Below are 24,200 nucleotides of genomic sequence, written 5' to 3' on the forward strand. Positions count from 1 at the left end.
AGTTTTAATATTACACCACATAAAAGTAAGATGTCTTGTGCTGGATTGGTGGGAAGAAGCCTTGATACAAAAGAGAAGGTATGAGATTACTGCCTTTTGGCCATAGACTAAGGAGAAGAAAAAATAAAGAGAATAGTTGAGAAGGATAACTGGTACACATTCTCAAAAACCTCCAAATTCTACTTAGTCTACAGAAGACAGATGACAAAAAGTAGGAAGGCACCAACACACACACACACACACACACACACACACACACACAAAATCACAAAAATTGAACAGAACATCCCTTAAAACAGCTGAGAGAAAACTATTGCCCCAAATGAAAGGTTCTGAAGAACCATTGGCCAGACAAGATGGCAGAGAATTCTTGAGACACTTTGAGACAAAATATGTTACATAAAACCTGATACTGCCAGGGACAGAATTTCAGCATAGGTCGCCTTTGGGGATGCCCCACAGCAAGGATTTGCTGTCATTGTTGTTTTCAGTCTGGGTTGGAAACCAAAAAGAATTCAACTGAAACCACAATCCAAATGATTTATTCCACAAATGAAACTCAGCAGCCTCCATAAAAGACTTCCTCCAAGTGTCTTGTCTTGGTGGGGAGGTGACCCTCAAACATCATGTCAGCAAAGAACAAGCTCTAGCATGTTGTACAAAGCTGAAAGGGTCATGAGTTCTGACCTAGGCAATAATTGTTATGGGCAGACCAGCCTAGCTGTGATGAAAGATTCATAACTAAAAGGCAGGTTACTAGGAGATAGGTCAGGAGCAATATAATAATTGAGGAACCTCTCTACTAAGAAACGGATGAATTGTGATATAGATTCATGGAAGGAGCATCCATACCAATTAAATCACAGGTCTTTTGAAATACTAACATATTTTAGTGTGAAAATTAAATCATTGCTATTGTTTAGTTGTTTCAATTGCAACCAACTCTTTGTGACCCCATTTGGGGTTTTCTTGGCAGAGATACTACAGTGTTTTCGCATTTACTTCTCCAGCTCATTTTATAGATAAGAAACTGAGGCAAATAGGGTTAAGTAACTGGGTCACAGGGTCACACAGCTAGTGTGTGAGGCTAGATTGGAACTCAGGTCCTCCTGACTCTAGAGCTGACACTCTATCCATTAGACCACTTGACTACTCAAAAATTAAATTTAGTCTCCTTTAAGAAGGGAGATGGATGGTGAGTGGATGCTAGTGCTATAAACAAGGTGAAGCTCCACATGAAAATTACTTCCTAAAGATTTATTTTGACTAACTGAAGAAAGATTCCTAGTTCTCCAGCACACTGAATACATCCCTGTGGCTAACTTATGGAAGGCTACTGACAAATGTGGCACTGGATGAACCACAATCTAATTATATATCCACATCAGTGAGAATCCCGAGTCCAATGGGAGGCAGTGTGCTACAGGGCATTGGACAAGAGTGAAGAAGACCTAGGTTCCAATCCTACCCTTAGGCGTTTATTAACTACACGATCCAGGGCAAGTGACTTAACTTCTGTATTTCAGTTTCCTCATTTGTAAAATGAGGGGGCTACATTTAGTAGACTTCTACTTTCCCCTCCAGCTCTAAATTTACAAGCCATTGAAATATTAGAGTTCGTTATGTCTCAGCATGCAAATGGAGAACTTAAAGAAATTCTCTGGTTAAGTATAGAAAAAAATGTCTAAAGCATCCACATAAAAGAGAATATGATCTTTCTTTTCTTCTTTTTTTTTGAGAGAGGCATTTGAATTAAGTAGAACAAAGTCAAATACATTGAGAGGGGGGAAAGGTTTGTAACATTGCTCAGTGCAGCCAGAACTTGATTAAAATGGAATTAGGAAACATTCATTTAACAAAATAAACAAAAATACAATAGAACATAGATAAAGTTGACATGTGGTTTTCTAAATCAATATGTGCCCAGGGATCCTTATTTATGGTTAGAGGACCCTGTTTCTACTTGTTTGATACCACTGGTGTAGAAAATTGTCTCAATTCTGTACTTGCCTGCATATGTAGGCATAGTTATATGCTTACATTGACAAACTCAGATGCACACATACAAATGTTACTTTAATGGCATTTTAAGGTCTACAAGGTGCTTTTCTCACAATACTCCTTCAAGTAACTAGTCCAAGTATTATTGAGTTCTTTCTGCTAGAATATAGTAAGTGATTTTTATTTATTCGGCATATGTCCCTAGTGACTTGGGTATGCTTACAAAATTCTTAAGCTTCTCGTTCTTTAAACTGACAAATAAAACCAGATTGTTCATGACACTCAAAGTCTCTAGCAATGTTAAATGAAAACAGAGACAGAGCATCCATATAGTATTTGCATAGACCTAGTACAACTGAATGTTATTTTCCTGATGAACAGAATTTTTTATGTAATGCCAGCTTTCACTCCTTCTACAAGTCATACAAAAATAAAACAGGTAACATGATGGCAAATTCTCAAAATAAGAGTGTTTTCTTTCTCCTTAGGGCAATAATAAGATCATATACTTAGAATTATAAGAGATCTTAGTGGCCAACTCTCTTAGTTTATAACTGAAGAATCTAAGAACTGGAGCAGTGGGGTGAATTTCCTACTACTACAAAAGTGGTAAATTATACAAAATGGACTTGAACCCAAGATCTCTAACACTAAATGCACCACTCTTGCCTTTGGACCATGTTGCCTCCCAAGAGTAGAGTGGACATTTCATTTATGTGGCACTTTTCAAAAGTGTTTTTTATAATATTCTCTTATTTAAACATTAAAATAGCCCTATATGTGGATACCACAGGAATTATTATTTTGATTTTTCAAGGAAGGAAACTAAGGTTCGGGAATACTAAATAACCACTCATGGTTGCCTAATTTGAACGGATAGGAAGCAAGATCCAAATTCTGGTCTCTCCTTACTTGGCGTCTTCAACAGGTGCTGCAACGGATGGAACACTAAATCAGGAAGACCTGAGTTCAAATTCTAGCTCAGGCACTTACAAACTTCATGACCCTGGGTAAGTCTACCTTGGTTTCCTTATCTGTAAAATGGGGGTAATAATTAGCACTGACCACCCAGAGGTTTTGAAAGGAAAAGAAAAATGTGGTCATACTGTAAAGCACTTTGCAAACCTTAAAGTGGTATAAAAATGCTAGCTATTATTAATGGTACCGTCTTATGCTCATCATCAGTTTTGTTTAGATGAAAACACAAGCTTCATCTCAACAAGTCAGTCATTATACTAAGAAATTTGAATCCAATAATATGTCTTCTATAAGATTAAGAAACTGGGAGGTCACAACTACATGTGAATAAAGTAGTTTACCTTAAAATGGTTTAATAAAATCTTATAACTTCAAATATTATACTTCTCTGACAGAAAGAAAAAAACTTTAGCTGTACACTACAAAGACTATACTGTTTGTTTTTTATACACAAATGCACTTTAGTTGCTGCACTATTGCTACAATATGATTAGTAGCCTTAGAAGTGAGCTTAAAGGGCCAGTGGTGGGGAGAAACCACCAATACTATATGCAGCACTCACTCACCTGCTTGGTGAGCGGGCTTTCCACTCAAGAGACAACTGAAACAAGGTAGGAGTTTTGAGGTGTTTTTTTTTAACTGTGGCTTTTTTTATTACGGGAGGTTGGGGCGGAGGGAGATTGCTATGTAGCCTAGTGACATTTTAACAATCTGAAATACATTAATTCAATCCAAAATTACTAAAAAGTGCAACAGGTTCTCACTAGAAAGCACAATAGAAACCTGGTGATTGAGTGAAAACATGTTTTCAATGACACAACTCAATGATAAACAAAACAGACTCTAAACTAAAGGGTAATTAGATTTACTAACAATGGAGTCAATAAACTTTTATAAAGGTCCAGGCCTAAAGAAGTTCTTCTCATACATCAATCAAAAAAATATTTGTAGGAACTCCAATATTTTTTATCTACACAGTGAATTATTAAAGAGTGTCATGTGATTCCTAACTGGCTAAAAGAATGTACTTTCCCAAGGAAAGTTCATCATAATTTTATTTAAAGCTAGATATTTTGGGGCTATTTTTAATCCTAACATTTTAATGCCAAAATTGGTTCTAAGCAGTTGATGTTTTGCTGCTGGAAAATTGATGTTCCTTCACATATCATCTGGCACACTGGTTTGAGAATGCTCTGACTCTCCAGTTAATCGGATGCCTCAGTGGCTGTGAACTGCATTCAGCTTGGCTGTGGTACCGCTTGCTGACCACACAATCTGACTGGAACCAGCAAGGACTGCAGATAACTAAATTCCCACTCTCACAAGCACAGTCTAGTAAAAGCTATCTTCAAGTACAATTTGAGATTCTGAAAAAAGAGAGACACTGCCACTTCAGCAAGTAAATGGAAATGGAAACAATATGAACTTTATAGAATGATCTGCATCTTCTAATTAATATGCTATCATAAGACACTGAGCTGAACATCATCTTACTTCCCAGTATCAGAGGTGTAACATTTTGTACTGACCATCAATTGCCCATATCAGTAACACTTAACTTGTAAGAGCTCCTTTGTCCCTAAGTACAGTCCCAGAGCCCCTGTAGCTATTTAGACTTTGGCAGGATGATAAAATAATGGTTAACAAGGTCATTAAAAGAGCTAAACCATCTGACTGCCACTGGGGCAATTCCTTTGAAATTTTAACACTTAAACTGAAATGTTAACTTACCTGAAATGGACCACTGATGCCCATGCAAATTGCTTTGGTACCCTGGGAAACGCAGATGGTTAGATAGGCCTAACTACCTTGAAAATGGTCTCTTTTTTTTCTCTCCACTTCTAATTTACTTCTTCCCAGGATTAGACTACCCCAGTGGGCATTCAGGAATTTATCTAGGTACCTGAACTTTGGGGATGGTTGTCAGGCGAGCAGGAATGGCCAATTACAAAGTGCAACCTCTCTTAATATCTCATTCCCTCCCCCTTGTGTCCCAGTAACATAACTCCTCATAGAAAATCTACCCAATAACCTTCTGTTTTGGAAAGTTTCCTTACTTACTGCTAGTTCAACGTAGTCTAACCAACGTAGTCTAGCCTTTCTCAGGATGTCACACAACACCTTATTCAGATTTAAGAATAAGCCACACACCAGACTTCAACTAAGTCTTTAGCTTTGATTTTGTCTGTAAACGTCATGATGTTCTATCAGAGATGGGACACTCTATGCCAAATCCATGATTTCTCAAACAGGTAATATATTTTTCTCTTTCAGTTAGTTGTCCAAGGCTCAGACTACTTTAGTAAGTTTGTTTGGTGTCAAAAAGTTACATTGTGTCTAAAGTAACAAGATCTCACAAGTTTAAGTTATCCTACTAATATAGCAGTTTAGAAACTGACTTATTAAGTCCTGGGAAAACTGCAGGTTGAAAATGATCAGCTTTTAAAGAGCTTAGTATTATTCTAACACAAGAGTGCAGTATATTACCAAAAATCTAGAATGCCTTCAGAGCCCTCAGGGGGTATAAAATCCAAGCCCCTCATTTTACAGATGGAGAAATTGAGGTCTGGAGAGGTTAAGTGATTTGCCCAAGATGACTTAATCGAATGACAAATGATTGCTTCTTATGTGCCACTAGGGTACCAAACTAAAAATACAAAATGATAATGCAAACAAGTTGCAAATGATAAACAATTCAAACAATGATAAATAATAAAGTGAATTGTATGTGGCTTATTTTTAAATCTGAATAAGTTCTTTTATGATATCTTGAGAAAGGCAGGACAAGGTTAGCAGTAAGTGAGGAAGTTTTCTAAAATAGAAGGTTATTGGGTAGTTTTTCTGAGGGGTCATGTTCCTGGGAGAGAGGAGGGAAGAGAATGAAATGTTGGGAAAAGTTGTACTTTGCAAATAGCCATTCTTGCTTAATACTCCAAATATTTCAATTCCTTAAACAAAATACCACATGTCACAATTTTTATTCAGTAACTTTCACCACTTATCATTTCCATATATTGTGACTTTTTTTTTTTTTTAGCAAATCCTTTAGCTTTCCTTGAAGTCACCAGTCTATTTCCTTCTGAAAGCTAGCAAAATGTCTGCTTTAAGCCATTTGTGAGTTTATTTTAGCTAACAAAGTTTGGTCACAGCTTGCCTTCACTATCTTGGGGCTTTTCACAGTATGTATGTTTTGACATCACAAATGTAGTCACTGTCAATCTTAAATACCTGTGGACCATGAAAATATGTGAAAACCTGATAGCTTTTTCCTCCCCCCAGCCCAAAAAGAGCCTTCATTAAAAACACAGATTCACAAGCATATGATTTGACTATCACAGGATTTAGAGCTGGTAAGAACCGTAGAGCCAAAGTTCTCATTTTACAGCAGAGGGAATTGAGGCTCTGGGAGGTAAAGATCTGCTCAAGGTCATAGAGAGGGGAAATAGCAGAATATGCTCTAGCTAAACTGCAAAGATAAATGTTATGACTTAGTAACCATCCCTAAATGTAGGTTCTTTTTTTTACTGCTTTTATTAATAAATTATTTGATGGATGCCAATTGCTATCTGGGCTTTCTTCCACTTGAAGGGGGGGGTTTGACAGTATATTCTCAATGATTAGTAGTTTGGTTTCAGCTGTGAGATGATCTTTTTGGAGACCACAAGTCCTAACAATAAACACTCTCTGGCATTGGCTGTGAAAAAAATAAACCAAGCTTCCTGATATAACATGTTTAACTATAGTATGGTTTGGAGAAACTATGCTTTCAATGACAAACTTTTTGTTTTTATAATTGGTATCTTTTTTTAAAAAATCACACAATGACATATACACAAACCATGTTATATGATTCTTCCAAAAAGTCAAAGATCTAACTAAATGGGAGTTAGTCTAAGAATAAATTTGCCTCATATAGTCTTATTATGTGGGCTAGTTATATAAATTTAGTTAATTTCATTTTTAAATATAAAGATCTATCTTAATATTTTTCCTGTTTTCATTTTATGATCCTTCTCTCCTCTTACACAAAAGATTAGCATACCTTGCAATAAAAATATTATACACTCTACACAAATTATATGTGCATGTACATAAATCTGTGCATTGTGGATATGTGCATAAAATTTCACTTTCAGTCATCCCTTAGGCCTTTTTCTGTTATCAGGTCTTATAGAACAGTTTTCCCAAGGACAAAAAATGGGGGGAAAGCATCTTCTAAAGTGATCTTTTAGGTTCCCGGAAACATAGGAAATAATTCTTTAATTAAAACTCAGGACAAGAATCTTTGTTTACCATAAAGAAAATCTGGATACAAAAGTTCTATACTTCAGGTGAACCCTGAGATCCCAGGTTGAAATTTAGTTCTGAATTTTATTCAGGTTTCAATGATATGGTCAAGTCTTTGTCCACAAGTTCTGGATTAAATGCCAATTTGGAAAAATGGAAAAAGCATTTATTTAGACTACCAGAAAGAGCATTTCACAGGTGCTTTACATATCCAATCACTGACTATGAGGATCCATACTAAGAGACAACATTCCTTCTTTTACAGAATACTAGTCAATTAAAAAGCCCAGCAGAACAGTTCATCAAAAGATACAGATGTTATATGATGAACAGAATCTAAAGTTGTAAAAAAAAAAAAGGCCTCAAGTCAACCATTTACATAAATAAGATGCAAAGTATTTCACCAGCAAGTGATTAATATCCTGAAGTTCTTTCCTAAATACACTGTTGTACATTTCAATCTCCCTGGATATGGACAAGTCCCATAATCATGTAACAAATCATGTAACACATCTCACGGTCCCGTCTGTTACAGGTTTGAGCCAATGGAACTTCTGGAATGTGAAATGTACCCTGAAGTTGCTTTTTTTTTTCCCTAGGGGAAAAGGCATCTCACATTTTCTTTCCTTAGGTTGTATCTTTACCAGTGAATCAATATAGGGTTTAGAAATTGAAGAAGGCATTCTCTGGTTTTCTAGTGGATTTTAATCCCCACAAAATGATAGGTTGAGTCCCACAGTCCTCATCAAGGATAACTTATTAGAAGACACCACAAGTTGGGAAATGCTTCACATGCAGTAATACTCTGAAAGGGTCATCCACTGGGTGTGAAAGGGCAGGGTGGAAGAAAACTAAAAGAAAACAGGGAAAACCTTTGCTCCCACCTTGTGAAGGGCTTAGCTGCCCTCATCCCTAGCAGAGGAGTGACCACACACTTCAGGGACAGCATCCAGAGACAAGCCTGTGATATAGACTCTCACACTCACACTGAACAAAACATGCAGCCCAGACACCTACCCATCCTCCGTTATCCTGGATCCAGTTGTGCAGGTGCCGGTTCAGGTACTCAGTCATCCACAGGGCAATGCTGTCCACAAGGGGCGACATCTCCCGGTTGACGCTCTCCACACACATAACACCACCAAATTCAAAGAAGGCCACGATCCGCCCCCAGTTCACCCCATCCCTGAACAGCTCCTCCACCACTGTGGCAAAGCGTCCCCTCGCAGTAACAGGGGTCAGGTGCAGCTGACCTGACATTTCATCAAAGTCTCTCCGGTACCTTCGAGAGAAATCGTCTCCGGCTTGACGAAGGGTCAGGTGGACCACAGGTGGCACTGGACTGACAGCTGGTCCAGCAGCAGCAGTAGCAGCAGCAACAGCAGGCGGAGGAGGCAAAGGTGAGTTTCTAGCAGCAGCAGTCGTAGAAGTGGCCAAGTCCTGGGGTTCAGCAGACAGAGGTGTATGTCTTGGCTGGGTAGAGAAGATCCCAGCAGCAGGGGCAGAAGCAACAACCGGAGGAAGACTTGGAGAGGCTGGTGCCCTCATATTTCCAGCATCCCACTCGTACCCTCTCTGTGACAGCTTATAATGAATGTATTTCATCACTATCTCCCGGTTGTCGTACCCTCTTCTTCCAGGGTGAGCCATCGTTCCCAAAGGAGGGAGCAGTGAATACCAAGGAGAGTAGCCAAATGGTGACAACACCCACCTCTTATTCTCTCTCCCACCCCACGCCCCCCAAAACACAGAATAATAATTATAATCCAGTTATTTTATTGGATGTGCTTTTCATTTCTTGACTTTGGGGGAGTCTTGTCTCTGAAATATTTTATTCTTCCTGGTGTTTCCCCCTTGGTATGAGATGCACAGTATTTTTATGATTTAAATTCCTTTTCGTGTCTTTTTATTTCATGAGGCACGCTATGGATACTAGATTATTTTATTCTATTTCCTCGGTGATGCTGAAAGGTAAGAAAAAAAAACTCACACTGAGTCAAAATCAGGTGCATTTTCTTCTAGATACTCTAGGTGAACGTGGCTCCTATCACTACTGCTACACATTATACAACTTACAAGAATTTACTAGCCTTGGAATCAAATATATTCTAATGCACTTTTAGGTAAAAAAAAAAAAACAAAAACAAAACCTCAATGGTCTATTAAAAGTTAAATAAAGTAATTTTTCCTGTGCAAAGAACTTACTTGTATTCTAAGTACTGTATGCTCCTCTGTCAAGTTTCCTTTTTGTGAAAACAGAATAAGCTCATAAAGGGGGGAAATTCCACAAATCTTCAGGACTTTCAAGTTATATTTGCTTTGAAACTTCCAAATGAATCAGGAGTTGGAAAAAATTAGAAAGATTTCCAAATTAATTCCCAGACTTCTGTTTCAGACATCTCCAAAGAAATGTCAAACCCTGGAAACCCCAATCGGAGAATCCAGGAGCCAAAAGGAGGGGGGAAAAAGAAAGAAAGAAAAAGGCAGCGGCGGCGGCGGCAGCAGCAGATGAATTACAATTTTCAATCCAGTATTTTGCAGAAGTCCTGTGGTTTTCCCTGTGCAATTTACACACGCACACACACGCGCGCGCACAGGCATTGATTTCTATTCCAATGACTGCTTCACGTCTCCATTTAAAAGAGAGAGAGGAGAGGAGGAAAAAAAAAAAAGATGGAAGAGCAAAAAAAAAAAAAATCCCCTTCTGATTAAACTCCGGACAGAAAAGACATTTTCCAAAAAGCTGCTTGGTAAATGAAGGCAGAAAGCGTAGACACCGCCGTGTGCTCCACAAGAGGAGACCTCGCTGTGTGTGGTGGTTCTGGTGAAGGGGTGGGGGTAAAGCCGTGAGGGGAGGGTTTTATTTTTCCCTCCTTTCCTAAAAAGGATGACTGCTACGAAGTTCTCCCCTCTAAACCCCTCTTCCGCTGCACCCCACCGGGGCACCCTCCGCTGCCGCACACCCTTTCTCCTCTTCCACCACCTCCACCTCCACCACCAGCAGCGGCACCTCCCCCCTCCTCGCCTTCTCCTCGCCTCCTCCACCACCTCCACCCCTGTGCAGCGAAGTCAGGGCTGGGGGGACTGAGTCGGCGGTGCGCGCCGCCGGCGGGGAGGTCCTGGCGGCTAATGCACATTCACTTGTAGCAGCAGCGGCGGCGGCAACGGCGGCAGCGGCGGCGGCGGCGGCGGCAGCGGCAGCAGCAGCAGCGCCACAGGGAGAGTTCAGTGCAGCTGCAGCGGGGCAGACAGAGGGATGGGGAGGGGGGGCCGGGAGGGCGGGGGTGGAAGGAGAAGAGAACTGGGGGAAGGGGGCGGGGGGATATTCTGGCCTCTTACTTCATTCTCCTCACTAACCAACTGGTTTCCTGTGGGGGCTACGTCACTGTTCATTCAAAAAAAAGAAGAAAGAAACCCTCCTCCTTCTCCGACCCCCCTTCCCTCCCACTCCTCCAGCTTCCCCTTCCCCAATTAAAGGGACAGCGACAAGGCTGGGATCAGAGAGCCCGGCGTCCTTGGGAGAGGGGGGGGTGGGGGGTGCCAGCAGCGTGTGCACCGGGAGGGGCGGGGGGAGAAGGTGTGGCCGTGTCATCCCCACCCACCCCCCACCCCTGGGGCCATCCCAGTCCCATTCTCTCCCCGCCCCCAAGCAGGAGAGGCGGGGTGGGCTCGGAAAGGGGCTGAGTCCGAGGGGGAGGGGGCCCGGGGTGGGCGGAGAGCTCGCCCGCCCAGGATTGCCGGTGGGTGGCACTGTTGGAGGGAGGTGGGGGTGCCGCCCCCTCGGAGCTGAGCGCATCCCCCCCAGCCCTGCCCAGGCCAGCTCCGGCTCTCTCTGGGTTCCCTCCCGCTGCTGGCGCGCGCGGGGCCTGGCCCCGGGAGCCTGACGGGCCCGGTGGGGACTGGGGAGAGGAGAGCGCGCGGCCGGCGACGGCCCCGGGAGCCTCCTGGGCCAGGCGGGAGCTGCCCGCCTCCGTGCATTACCTAATGGCCTCGCCGCGCAGCGGGGACCGGGCTCTCCGTGCCCTGGCCGGAGCGAACCCGGAGGGCTGCCCTCCCGTCCCACATGCCAGGCTGGAAGGGGCGGGGGGTGGGCAGCGCGGGGAGGCGGGGGAGGCAGGAAAATGACAAAAACAAAACTTAACCAGAGAAAAACCCGAAGCAAACAACTACAGAAAACTGAGAGCGGCTGGCTGGCTTGGTGCACTGTGAACAAAATAATCATGAAAGGGGAGGGAAAAAAAGACAGCTGGGGCTCTGGGAAAATCAATTCTATCAAAAAAGAGGCGTCTTCATCCCGCCAGCCGCTCTGGGATTCGCGGCCAGCCCCCTGGAAGCGGGACCCTGGCTCAGGCCGCGGGCCGGGCTGGGCTGCGCCTCCTCCTGCTGCTGGCGCTGGCCCCGCTGCGGGACGGGAGCTGGACTCAGGACTGACTCCCAGGCCTCGCGGCCGGCGGCTTTACTTTGCTTCCCGAAGCCGCTCGGAACGTTTCCCTCCGAAACTGTTTCTCCCGGAGTCTGGATGGGATTGTGTGTGTATTTTGTGTGTGCCTGTGTGTACCTGGGGTAGGAGCTTTGGTAAAAAAGGAATGTTGGGGGGGGGGGGATGATGATGATTTTTTTTTGTTGTTGTTTTAAGTAAAATGGTAAGAAAAAAAAAGAACCAACCCCTTCTCTTGTACCACTTTCTCAAAAATTTGACCCGGAGTTAGCTCTGGAGGGTCCAGAAGGTTGGTGGTCCTGCATCATTTAGGGAGTCAGTCCTGGAACCTTAGGGTACCTTCCCCCGCAAAAAAGTGCATCAGCACTGGAGATAGTAAATTTTACAAAGCTCGCCCCTTTCCCTAGGCCAGCTACTAACAATAGTTGTCATGTAATATAGCAATTTACATACATTATCTCATTTGAATCTTCCTGTAGGTGTTAATTATCTCCGTTTTATACGAGAGGCTTAAAGACTTGTGAAACTTAGAGACCTAGAGACCCAGCGGGGGCGGGAGGGTGTGGATGCGTCATCCCCACCCGCAGGACCATTCCCGCCCCCCACCCCCAGATCAGGCGAAGGGGGCTGCCCTTGCTCACACAAGCTAGAGTCAAAAGAGATGAAAGAGCCCAGGCCTGTAGACTCTCAAGTGCCATCCCGACGTAGAGCCAGCAATAAGGACTAGCTATGTGAGCCTGGGCAAGTTACTTAACCTGTCATTTTCCCAGAAAATCCTAAAAACGATAAAGTGTAAAGTTGTGTTGATAAAGGGCATTAAGAATTCCCTACGCCAGGAAATAAAAAGTTATAATCAAAAATTCTGTTTATCAGTAGTAAGGAAGGCAGCATGTACAATGAGAAGAGTAGTGCCTCAGGACCTAGGGAGCCTGGGTTCAAATTCCAATTCTGATTTTAACCTCCCTGGATTTCAGTTTACTCATCTAAAAAAAATGAATGCGTTGGCTGGATTAGATGCACTTTGGAGACCCAGATCCTATTAAATATAAAGGTGAGGAGATAAAGAACTGGGGACTGATTTGAAGATGACAAAGTTGGTATTCTAATCAGCACTCTACTGCTAATTACCAGTGTAAATTTAGACAAGTTACAAACTCCTTGGGAATGAGTTTTCACATCTGTAAAATTAATAGCTTTGACTGATTACATGTCCCTTCCAACTCTGATTTTGTGACTTAGGACAACAGTTCCCAACTTTTTCAAGTACAAAGGCCTTTTTTTTTAACATTAAATTCTGCAGGGTCCCATGAAAGCCGTTCTACTATCCTAATGTGTTGCTTGATGAACTGTTGACAAAAAGCAAGTAGGAATGCAATAACACATTTAGATTCATTTATATTTTATTCACCCCTAAATCATAGGTATAAATATATATTTGAAAAATAGTAATGCATCTAATGCAAAACATTACTTAGTAAACTTCAGATTTTTTTGGAGCTAAAGGAAGAACAAAATGATAATGCCTTATGCCCATATGGATCTACAGATCATTTGCAATAACTCCTTGACCTGTGGTCCATATATCACGAACCACCAATCTATGTTCTAAGAGCAGCTCCCAGGAGGAAGAGACAAGGAGGTAATGCTTTATTAGCAACCTCATCAGTTACCCATGTTTGGACATTTTTGTTTTTAAGAGTCTGATAGATTGTACCAAAAAAACCCCACAATAAACCTCAAATGAACTAAAATCACAGTAATTTGCTAAATAGTATCTTATAAAAGCAAATTGCACAATAAATAATGTAAAATGAAAAGTATAGGGCAGATGTATGTATCTGTGTATTCATATCACAAAGCACAAAATGAGATAATGTTATGAGAATACATGCTGAATTAAAGAATGATTTCAACCTGTGACCTTAATGAACTTTTTCTTAATATAGGCAGCCTTGAAAATACGAAAAATAAAACATGTAAAGTAGTGACAATGGTGGGAATCCCTTCTTTCCACTATTCCTCAATGCCGGGGAACGCCCACCTACACACCCCAAATTCCTCTTCCCTACTAACTGCGCTTCAAAATAAGGAAAAATATGAATCCTCTCTTAAGATATGTGTTGGGAAGGAAGGGGAGGGAACAGGGAAGGGAGGAGATAAGTTCTTGGCCTTCCAAGTTCCCAGTTTGACCTCTAGATGCATTTTCTAATAGAAACAATGGAAAACTTTGGTACTATAATTCAGAAGTCTTATGAGTTAAATTATCTTCTTTGGGTCAACCTGGGAAACTAATCTTCCCTCTTTATAACATTGGTAAAAATGAAAGAGAAAAATGTGTTCTGAGTTCCAAACAATTAATAAGAAAGGGAATAAACATCTTTGTAGCACATTTTATGCCCAAGACATTGTGCTAAGCACTTTAAGATCTCACTTGACCTAGAACTCACATTTATGTAGAAATTTAAGACTCAGAATGCACTTTCTTTACAACAACTTTGTGGGATTGTAGTACAATATTATTGTCCCCATATTATAGATGAGAAAAGTGAGGACTCTGAAAAGGTTACTAGTCCAAGGTAACATAGTTAAATATTGGAGGAGGATTCAAACTTGGATCTTATGACTCTAAGACCAATACTACTTCTGTTAATGACGTTTTACATACTTCTGAAACACATTGTTTCTAAATTGATGTCTTTATGTTGACTCTTCTCCACGGCTGACTTGAATGAGTAAATGATTCATTCCAGCTAGTAGGTGTTGAGTGATTTCCTTGGGTTAAATTGTACTTTTGAGTCAACAGGCTATTCATTAATTCATTAGAATTCAGAGTTGATAGTTTCAATAACCATAGAGAAGTAACAGATACCATCTAGACCAGGAATATGACTGTCCTCCTTAATCAGTATTCTCTCACAATGGGTTTTTTAGAAGATATTCATTGATTAAGTAGGTCTACTGTTCTCTTGAAACATACTAAACTTTGTGTCATGTCGTGGTACTGGTAGAGAATATGAGTTCCCAAAGTTTGCACTATTACTATATGTGACCTCAGAAATCTCTCATGGAGATGTGTATTCTTACCTCAAAATCAGGATATTCTAAGCAATTTCCAGAATCCTTTTCATCACCATCATGATCAAAAGACAAGAAAAAGGACATAATGTAAGTACAATTAATTCCACTCTCAAGTCTCAATCAACCCAACACAAAAAGTAAGGTGAAAATCCATTGCACTTTTTTTGGCTAGTTTATAAGTTCAAAAGATTTTTTAAAAAACAAAAATATTTGAAGAAAATAATATGAGTATTGCGTTTAATATGATCTGGTGTTCTGTGTTCCTAAAAACCAGATATAGAATGATGAAATCACTTTAATTTCATTCCTAAACTCATGTCATCAACTTTTTCTTAGGCTCAAAAAATACCCAAAACAATTTCATTAGTTAGGTGGGAACTAAAACAAATAAGATGTAGTTTCACACCCAAGCAGTGATGTAAGGAATTTTATAAGACTAGCCCTATAAATCCTCATTGAAGGAGTTGAGGTTTCCTAATTATTAATGTTGCTGTCTCAATAATACAGGAGGTAAAAGGACTCAGTAGAGAAGTAGAGTGTAAGTACTAGTAATAATATTAATGGTACAGAAGGAGGCCATTAGCCACAACTGTAAAATGCATCTTTGTTTTCTTATATTCATTGGGCTGTGCTGTGTTAGGTATTGAGTGATGGTGGATATGAAGTCTGATAAGTTTATGAACATCTAACTTGACGATGTCTCTTAAATCCCAAGTATTTGATATGGTATTTTGGAATCATATGCCTAATAGAATGTCTGTATAACAAATTCAAATCCTCCCATCCCTGGCATTTACTAACTCCATGATCTTATGCAAGTCATTTAGCTCATGCTGACTTCTGTATTTGGTGTCAATCTTGTCCTTTTGTTTAACAAAGTAATTGAGGGAGTGGTTCAGTGCTCATGAAGGAACTTGCTCTATTAAGAAAGCAAGAATGTCTTTTACATGAAAACACTAAGGAATTACTCTCATCTTTTTGGCTTTGAAGTAAAGATATTTGAATTTAATTAGTAAATATTATTGAGTGGTTATTAAAACTCTGAACAGCTGCATAAGAAAGTGCTGATACTTTAACAAATATTTTTCGTATCCTCATAAAAGTGAATAGAACATTAGGTTTGGAGTCAAGAAGACCCATGCTCAACCTCAGATCCTTACTAGCTATATGACCCCTGGGCAAGTCATTTAGATAGAGATCTGCCTCAGTCTCCTGAACTGTAAAATGGGGATAATAATTGCAACAGGATTATTGTAATGATCACATGAGAAAATATTTGTAAAGCACTTCGTACAGTGACATGGCAAGCCCTTAGTAAATCCTTCCTTTCTTACTATATATATTTCCTTGTTTCCTTCTTTCCAACCCTCCTTCCTTCCTATACATGTTTCTTAAACACGTTTCTATACTTTAAGAGTGAAATCAAAGGAATGTCTTATCTCTCATTAGTGTTTGTTCTTTGTTACCATTAAGTGGTCATTGTTTAATCAAATTTTTCCTTAACTGAAAGATTAATAATTCTTCCTTTATTATCCACTTCACCAAAATATTGAAACTTGCTAGGTTTCGCCACCTACTGGTGGCTTTCTTTTTCTTTTTTTTAATGTATTTTTATTTCATTAAATATCTTCCAATTACATGTAAAAAAAATTATCTTCATTTTTTCAAAATTTTGAGTTCTAAATTGTCTTCCTCCCTCCAGTACCTCCTTCCCAAAAAAGGCAAGCAATTTGATATTGATCATACATGTGAAGTCTTACAAAATATATTTCCGTATTAGTTGTGTTACAAAAGAAAACACAAACAAAAAAAGGGAAAAATATAAAAAATAAAAAACTATGTTTCAGTCTGTAGTCAGAGTTGATCAGTTCTCTCTCTCTCTCTCTCTCTCTCTCTTGAATCATTGCCTTGATCAGAGCAGTGAAGTCTTTCACAGTTTAATCTTTACGTTATTTGGTTTTGCTCACTTCACTTCACATGAGTTCATATAAGTTTCCCCAGGTTTTTCTGAAACCATCCTGTTGGTCATTTCTTGTAGCACAATAGTATTCTGTCACAACTTGTTAATTCATTCCCCAATTGATGAGCATTCCCTCTATTTCCAATTCTTTACCACTACAAAAAGAGCTGCTATAAATGTTTCTGTTCGTATTGGTACTTTGCCTTCTTTGATCTCTTTGGGATTCAGACCTAGTAGTAGTATTGGTGGGTCAAAGGGTATGCAGTTTTACAGCCTTTTAGGCATAGTTCCAATTTGTTCTCCGGAATGGTTAGACTAGTTCACAACTCCACTAACAGTGCATTAATGTCCCAATATTTCTACATCCCCTCAAACATTTGTCATTTTTCTTTTCTGTCACATTAGACAATCAGATGGGTGCAAGATGATATCTCAGAGTTGTAATTTGCATTTCTCTAATTCCTAGTAATTTAAAGCATTTTCGTGTGACTACTAATGGCTTTGATTTCTTCTTCTGAAAACTGCCTGTTCATATTCTTTGACCATTTATCAAGTGAGGAATGACTGCTATTGATTTGCAACATTACAATTTAGTTTGGTGAAAAATTTTCTCTCCCTTCATGTCCAACATCAGAGTTTGGATGTTTAGAAAGTCAGAGTCAATGAATAAGCAGAGGCATAATTCTGATCTTTCTAGAGCTTACATGATTAATGTTTAATTAGTTACATTGAAATTATTGCAATGATTTAATGTTTAGTTAGAAAAAAAGAGAGAGTGATAGAGTAGTTACTAGAAAAGAAGCTGAAAAAAAGAATCATTGAATATTTGAGTTGAAAGATACTCTAGTCCACCAAACTCATTTTACATACAAAAGATACTGAGTCAGGAGAAATTAAAGTGACTTATCCAGGGTCACATATGAAGTTCAAATAGTGTTGAAGCTACAGCCTAAATCTTTAGTATGCTCTTTTCACTGAACTACCAAAATTCACCCTCTGCTGCTTATATTCTATAGATGAAAACTCAAAGTGCCTCAGTTTCTTTACTTTGAAGGCATAGGAGGCATGCTTATCAGATGTCCAGAAAGGATTTAAAAAGAACTTGACTGAAGAAAATGATGAAACAAGAACTAAAAGGTTTTTTTTGGAGGGAAGGTATAGATAGGAGGGGTTGGTGCATATTTATGATTCAATTGGCATAAAGAACTCCCATTTAGGAAGCCTTTACTAATGCAGCTTGGTAACTTCTGGCGTCTTAGTTGTTACCTGTGGCACTGAGGTTTAGGGTTATATAGTCATTATGTCAGAGGTAGAATTAGAATTCAGAATGATATGTTTCTAAGGCCAGCTCCCTATTCACTATCCCACATTGCCTCTCTATCTTAAACCCTATTAAATTTTGAATTTGTACTCAGATTCAATAAAGGAATAACAAAAACACAGGATGGAACATACAGAAGATATGTGAAGATGACCCAGGGTTATAATCAGCTGTGAGGTTAATGAGTCAACACGTCCCAACTCCTAAGGGAATCATAGCCTTTATTAACATATATAAGTATCAGAATTTAGCTGTTGTCAGAATATATCTGGACTCTAAGCTTCAGTTCTGGCCTTCATGCTTTGCTCTCCCTGCCTCAAATGTCTCCTTGCTCCAGTCTATACTACCCATTATTGCCAAAGTAACCTTCTTTAAACACAGATCTGACCATGTGATTCCCCCTCTTAATCAACTCCAGTGTGTTCCTATTGCTTCTAGGATAAAATATAAACTCTTAATGTATAGCATTTAAAGCCCTTCACAGTCTGGCTCAACCTATGTTTCCGGCCTCATTGGGTATTACTCACTGTCTTTTACTCTTTGATCTAGCCAGAATAACCTTCACTGTCTCTCACCTCCATGCCTTTGTACTGGCCATTCTACATTCCTGCAATGCCCTCCCTCTTTGCTTCTGCCTCGTATAATCTATCTCTTCCTTTAAAACCCAGGACAAGCACCACCCATCTGTGGGAAGCCTTTCCCAATGCCCCCCAAATTCCAGTGCCCTCCCTCCCAAATTAGGTTGTATTTAATAATTTTGTATTTATTAATATTGATATGTGGTATCATCTTTATGTGTAATTAGTGTCTCAACCATTTTGAGTAGGGATTGTTCCACTCTTTGTACTTGCACCCAGCTAAGTTCTTGGAGCACAGTAGGAGACAAATCATTGTTATGTGGTTGCTTAAGAAACAAGTGTCTCCTGGGGAGGACAATTGGAATGTTGGAACTTCTGGAAACAAGACAATATGAGGAAGGAGGAAATTTAGCCTGGAGAACAGGAACTATCTATCATCTATATATCTGTCTGTCTATCATCTATCATTTATCTATCTATACACATATGTATATATATGTAACTGTATGTGTACATGTATATGTGTGTTAACAAGCATTTAACACTTATTATGTATCAGGCACTATCCAAAGCAACAGGGATACAAAGAAAGAAAAAAAATCCGTCTTCCAAATGTTCACAGTCTAATGGGGGAGGCAAACAATTCTGTACAAACAGAATATACACAGGGATAATTAGAGCTGATCCTAGAGGGAAGGCATTAAGATTAAGGAGTATAAGGAAAGGTTTCTTGCAGAAAGTGAGACTTCAGTTGAAATTTGAAGGAAGCCAGGAAGCTGGACAGCAGAGATGAGAAGGAAATGAGTTCTAGGCACAAGGGACAGCTAGTGAACGTGTCTGGTGTCTGGAGATGGAGTATCTTGTGAGAAGAATAGCCATAAGGTCAAGGTCAGTGTCATTGGATCAAAAAGTATGTGGAAGGTAGTAAGGTGTAAGAAGCCTGGGAACGTAGGAGGAAGCCAAGTTATAAAGGGCTATAAGAGCCAATCAGAGGATTTTATATTTGATTCTGGAGGTAATAAGGAGGCCCTGGAGTTTAGTGAACAGAAGAGAGACATGGTCAGACCTGTGTTTTAGGAAGCGCAGTTTGACCACCGAGGGGAAGATGGGCTGAAGTGGGGAGAGATTTGTGGCAGAAAGAGCAACCAGAAGGCGATTGCAATAGTCCTGGTATGAGATGATGATGGCCAGCAATGAGGAGGTGACAGTGTCAGAGTAAAGAAAGGACTGCATATTACAGCTATTTTTATCTTTGAGGCAATTGATGTTAAGTGACTTACCCAGGGTCACACAGCCAGTAAGTGTCTGAGATTGGATTTGAACAGTAGTCCTCCTGACTCCAGGGCCAGTGCTCTACTGTGCCCCTATGAGAGCTTTTACAAAGGTAGAAACAACAGGACTTGACAATTGATTGGGTATAGGAGGTGAGATATTAGGGAGGCATGGAGGACACCTAGGTTTCCAGCCTGGGTAACTGGGAGGATGGTGGTGCCCTTGACAGTAATAAGAAAATTAGGAAGAGAAAGGGGTTTTGAGGGGAAAGATTTGAGTTTTGTTTTGAACATGTTAAGTTTAAGATTGATGAGACATATAGTTTGAGATGTCACACAGGCAGTAGGAGATGCAAGACTGGAGGTTAAAGTTGGATAAATAAACCTCTTATCTCTACACAGAGATGATAATTGAATCCACGGGAGCTGATAAGATCACCAGGTGAAACAGTAGAGGGAGAAGAAAGCCCAGGACAGAGCTTTGGGGTATTTCTACAGTTAGTATACAGGACCTGGCAAAGGTTACTGAAAAAGAGGAGTCAGACAAGTAGGAGGTGAACTAGGGGAATATTTGTATATTTACTGAGTATATATTGATGGAGATAGGGATGGCTATCATGTTATCTCTCTATATGTGTGTATGTATATATAGATATGTATGTGTGCATGTGCACATGTGTATATTGGTATATAGTGTTTCAAAAGTTTTAGTGCCCTTTTTAAGCTGTTAAAGTTTAAAATTTCACTAAGACTTTTGGGACACCTTATATATAGTAACATGATAAAACATATAACTGTATTAAAAATATATACATGATAGCTAATGTTTCCCATATGATAGCCATATCTATAATACATAATGTACATACATATGCACATATATACATATATGTATATATACATATATACATATATATATATATATATATATATAAAATATGTGCTTAAGGCTTTCACGTATTTGATGTTTGATGATTGATAAATGCTGGTGATTAGGGCCATTGCCTGGGCTCAATGTAACAGATAATTCCCAGTTTGAGGGAAGGAGGGATGGGGTCCCAATCAGGATCAAATCAGGCATAAGCTAAAAGCCACGCCAGGTTTCAGATCTATATTTTTTCATAGCACCAAAAGCTACAGTGTTGAAAGAATGGGAAACCAGGCACAGGAGTGAAGATTCCAGTCATCAGGAGGCACCGTCCAGGAAGTCTCATATAATCTGCTTGCCCAAAGTTTCTGCTTTTTATGGTGGCAATGTACATTTTTCTTCCCTATGCTATTGGCAATGCTCATAGGTTGGATCATCCCAATGCTGACTCAACATGATGGTGAAGCTCAGATGTCATTCCTCTTACCAAAACACCTCCCCAGACTTGAAAGCCATAGTTTGGTAGAAGCAATTTAACAATTCTAGGGTATATGTCTTGCATTCAATCCCTGACCTTTTCTTGGCTTCTATTCTTGTCAGTCCCCTAGGCACTGGAGGCAGACAATACTTCTGGATATTATTTTCATGAGTCAAGGCTACTCTGAAAGATGCAGTCTTCCTGTCCATATACAATAAATGGTAGGTGAAGATTCAGAGAGGTTTGTTATAGCTCAGGTCTGAGGTGATAGTGTTGTAAACAAGTTCAATAAGACTAAGCAGATTTAGAGTGAAAAGGGATAATAGCACCTGTTTCATCACACGACTTAACACCTGAGATGAAGCACCACCTCTAGAGGAAGTCCATTTGGATTCTCCAGCTGCTGTTAACTTTCCCACCCACCCACCCAAAATTGTTTTGTATACATTTTACATTTAATTTTCTATGAATATGATCTTAATGCCTTAATAAAATGTCAACATCTTGGTGTTAGGGACTATTTTATTTTTGTCATCTTTTCCCAGCACTTAGCACATAGTAAGCAAATTCAACTATTTGTTGAATGAATGAATGAATGAATGAATGAATGAATGAATGGACTGAGGCAGAGGAGGGGATTGCTACCCTTTCTAGGAAAGTCTCCTAATTATGGGAAAATGGTCACAGCTAGTCCTCCATGCCCATAGGTTCCCTAAGAATAGAATGGCAGTCATCTCCTTATTTACAAGCCATATTTGCAGCTCATAGGATGTGCTATGAATCAAGTTGGGCAGCCTCCAACTCTTCATGTTGTCTGAAACTGAAGTGTGTTGGGGAATGCATACAGGGAAAATTGAAAGTAGATACCATAATTTATATAAAAGGATGAGTTGCTGGGTGGATGTTGGGTGGGTTGCATTATTTTAACAAAATTATTTTAAGAGCCAAAGAGTGTTCCAGTCATCCAGATATGGACAAAGATGTAGCCCTGAAGTGCACAAGGAGTAAAAGGAAGGTTTGGGGAGTCATTTTCTGCTTCCCCAGATGCAGCTGGTGTTAGAGTGCTGGGCCTGGAATCTGAAAGACCTGAGTTCAAATATGGCCTTAGAAATTTACTAGCTGTATGACCTTGGGCAAGTCACTTAACTTCTTTCCCAGTTTTCTTAACAATAAAACGAGGATAATAGTAGCACCTACCTCACAGGATTGTTGTGAGGATCAAATTAGATAATATTTGTAAAAAACAAAAAGAAATAGTACTTAACACAGTATCTGGCCCATAATAGGTGCTATATAAATGCTTTCTCCTCCCTCTTTCCCACCAGTTTGGACTAGCAATCTAATAAGAGATCAGTTTCCAAATTTAGATGTCTTACATTTCATAACATTAAATGTACAGTTCTTTAACTTACAGTACTTTACTTGGACTGTGCACAGTAGTTGACTCACTTGATTTTAAGATTCCATCTGTGACTTTTACACACATTGGATGAATAAAGATGAACAATCTATATTGTTTCAGAATCACTTGCATTTCAGAATTTGCTCCATTGAACAAAATCTCTTTATTTTCTTTTCAACGTTTCTTACCAGAAACAGAAAACTTTTAAGTCTAAATAAATAAACAAACCTGGCTTAATTCATAGTTCCCACTGGATTAATTAATAGCAGAACCTGAACTTTACAGAAAAGTTAATTTAGTGAAATAAACAAATTGAATTACAAACCAAAAAGTAAAGAGTTGTTAAGATTTATGTTCTGTGAGAGTTCACTATTAGGAGATCCACCTATTGATTTTTTACTAAAATAGAGAGGAAATCTATAAGAATCTATTTTCTTCTCTCATTCTTCTCCATAAGTAATAATTCTCCACTGAGAGGGTTGATGTTGTTCAGCTAGAGTTCTCAAAGAGGACCATACATCAGGAAGGTGATGCCATGACTTGCAAGATTTAAGTGAGAGAGGACTGTGCGAAATCACCAGCCTTCTTTCTCCTCCAGAGTCATCTAGGTACAATGGCAAAATATAAATCAGGATGACCAAATATGCTTCAGAGGGGCAAGGTCCATGTCCAAGACTTCTATTGTAACTTTCACAAGCCTAACACAGATCTGGCCACATTGTGGGTGCTCAATAAATGCTTAATTTATTGATTGAACTGCAATAAAGGGAATAAGTGCTTTGTGACACCATAGTATTAAAATGGTGTAGGTAAAGAATTCACATTCTCTGTGTTGTCAGCTTTGTTCAGCCACAATATACATGGCACACTGTAGACATTCAAAAATTAATTCCTAGTGAAGGTAATTAGAATGACCACTTCAGGATTTATATGTCATCCTCCAAATTATATGGGGATTCTTAAACTATTACTTAGAAGCACCAGGGTACTCATAACTTTGGATAAGAGGCTCTTTTGTTTTTATTTCCTTTTTTTCCTCCCCAATAAGAGGGTAAAGAAATACTAAGAAGTCTGGCCAAGGAAGTCAAGGGGTTTTTGTTTTGTTTTTTCTTAGAAGACTTCTGTGAGAATGCGATGGGGCCCCCAGGGGAGGAAGACAAGGAAGAAGAAAAAAGAGAAAAAATTAAAAAGGAAGGGTAGAGGGGGGAAATGAGTTTTACTTTTAGCTTTGCCATCTTCAAAGTCTAAGTCCATTATTTTAGACAATATATGGCATGTAGGTTCATAAGTGATTATAAAAATGAAACTCCCTTTTTTTGTATAGGTAGAGGACTATGGACATGGAAAGTAGTATTGACATTAAATTGATGGATGTATTCAGGGGAATTTGGGCTTAATTTTTTTTCCCTCTTCCTTTTCTATTTTTTGTTAGAGATAGATCCCTCATGGGGCAGGAGGGAGGGGCATGTTGGGAAAAGGAGCTAATACAAAAACAAAACTACTGACAAAACTGTTAAAGAGAAATAATTATTAACATGAA

General features: G+C 39.5%; 1 protein-coding gene and 1 long non-coding RNA gene across 3 annotated transcripts in view; one reads left to right on the plus strand and one right to left on the minus strand.

Moving 5' to 3' along the window:
• The window catches only part of BCL2 (BCL2 apoptosis regulator), a 234,694-nt gene extending 223,375 nt beyond the window's left edge, over positions 1-11,319 (minus strand). The window contains exons 1-2 of one of the 2 annotated variants that reach the window (XM_072605523.1): positions 11,248-11,319; positions 8,284-9,230 (exon numbers count right to left, since the gene is read on the minus strand). In XM_072605523.1, the coding sequence (XP_072461624.1) occupies positions 8,284-8,916 (633 nt within the window). In that variant the 5' untranslated portion in view covers positions 8,917-9,230; positions 11,248-11,319. Of the gene's footprint in view, positions 1-8,283; positions 9,231-9,471; positions 9,670-11,247 lie in introns of those variants that run through there. The other variant, XM_072605522.1, reaches the window with a different exon arrangement.
• On the plus strand, positions 8,576-9,908 carry LOC140501681 (uncharacterized). Its single transcript, XR_011966320.1, has 2 exons — positions 8,576-8,666; positions 9,662-9,908. It is a non-coding gene; the product is annotated as an uncharacterized lncRNA (long non-coding RNA).
• Positions 11,320-24,200: the final 12,881 nt, after the last annotated feature.

The sequence above is a fragment of the Notamacropus eugenii genome, chromosome 4 (assembly GCF_028372415.1).
Source record: "Notamacropus eugenii isolate mMacEug1 chromosome 4, mMacEug1.pri_v2, whole genome shotgun sequence".
NCBI classification, from domain to species: domain Eukaryota; kingdom Metazoa; phylum Chordata; class Mammalia; order Diprotodontia; family Macropodidae; genus Notamacropus; species Notamacropus eugenii.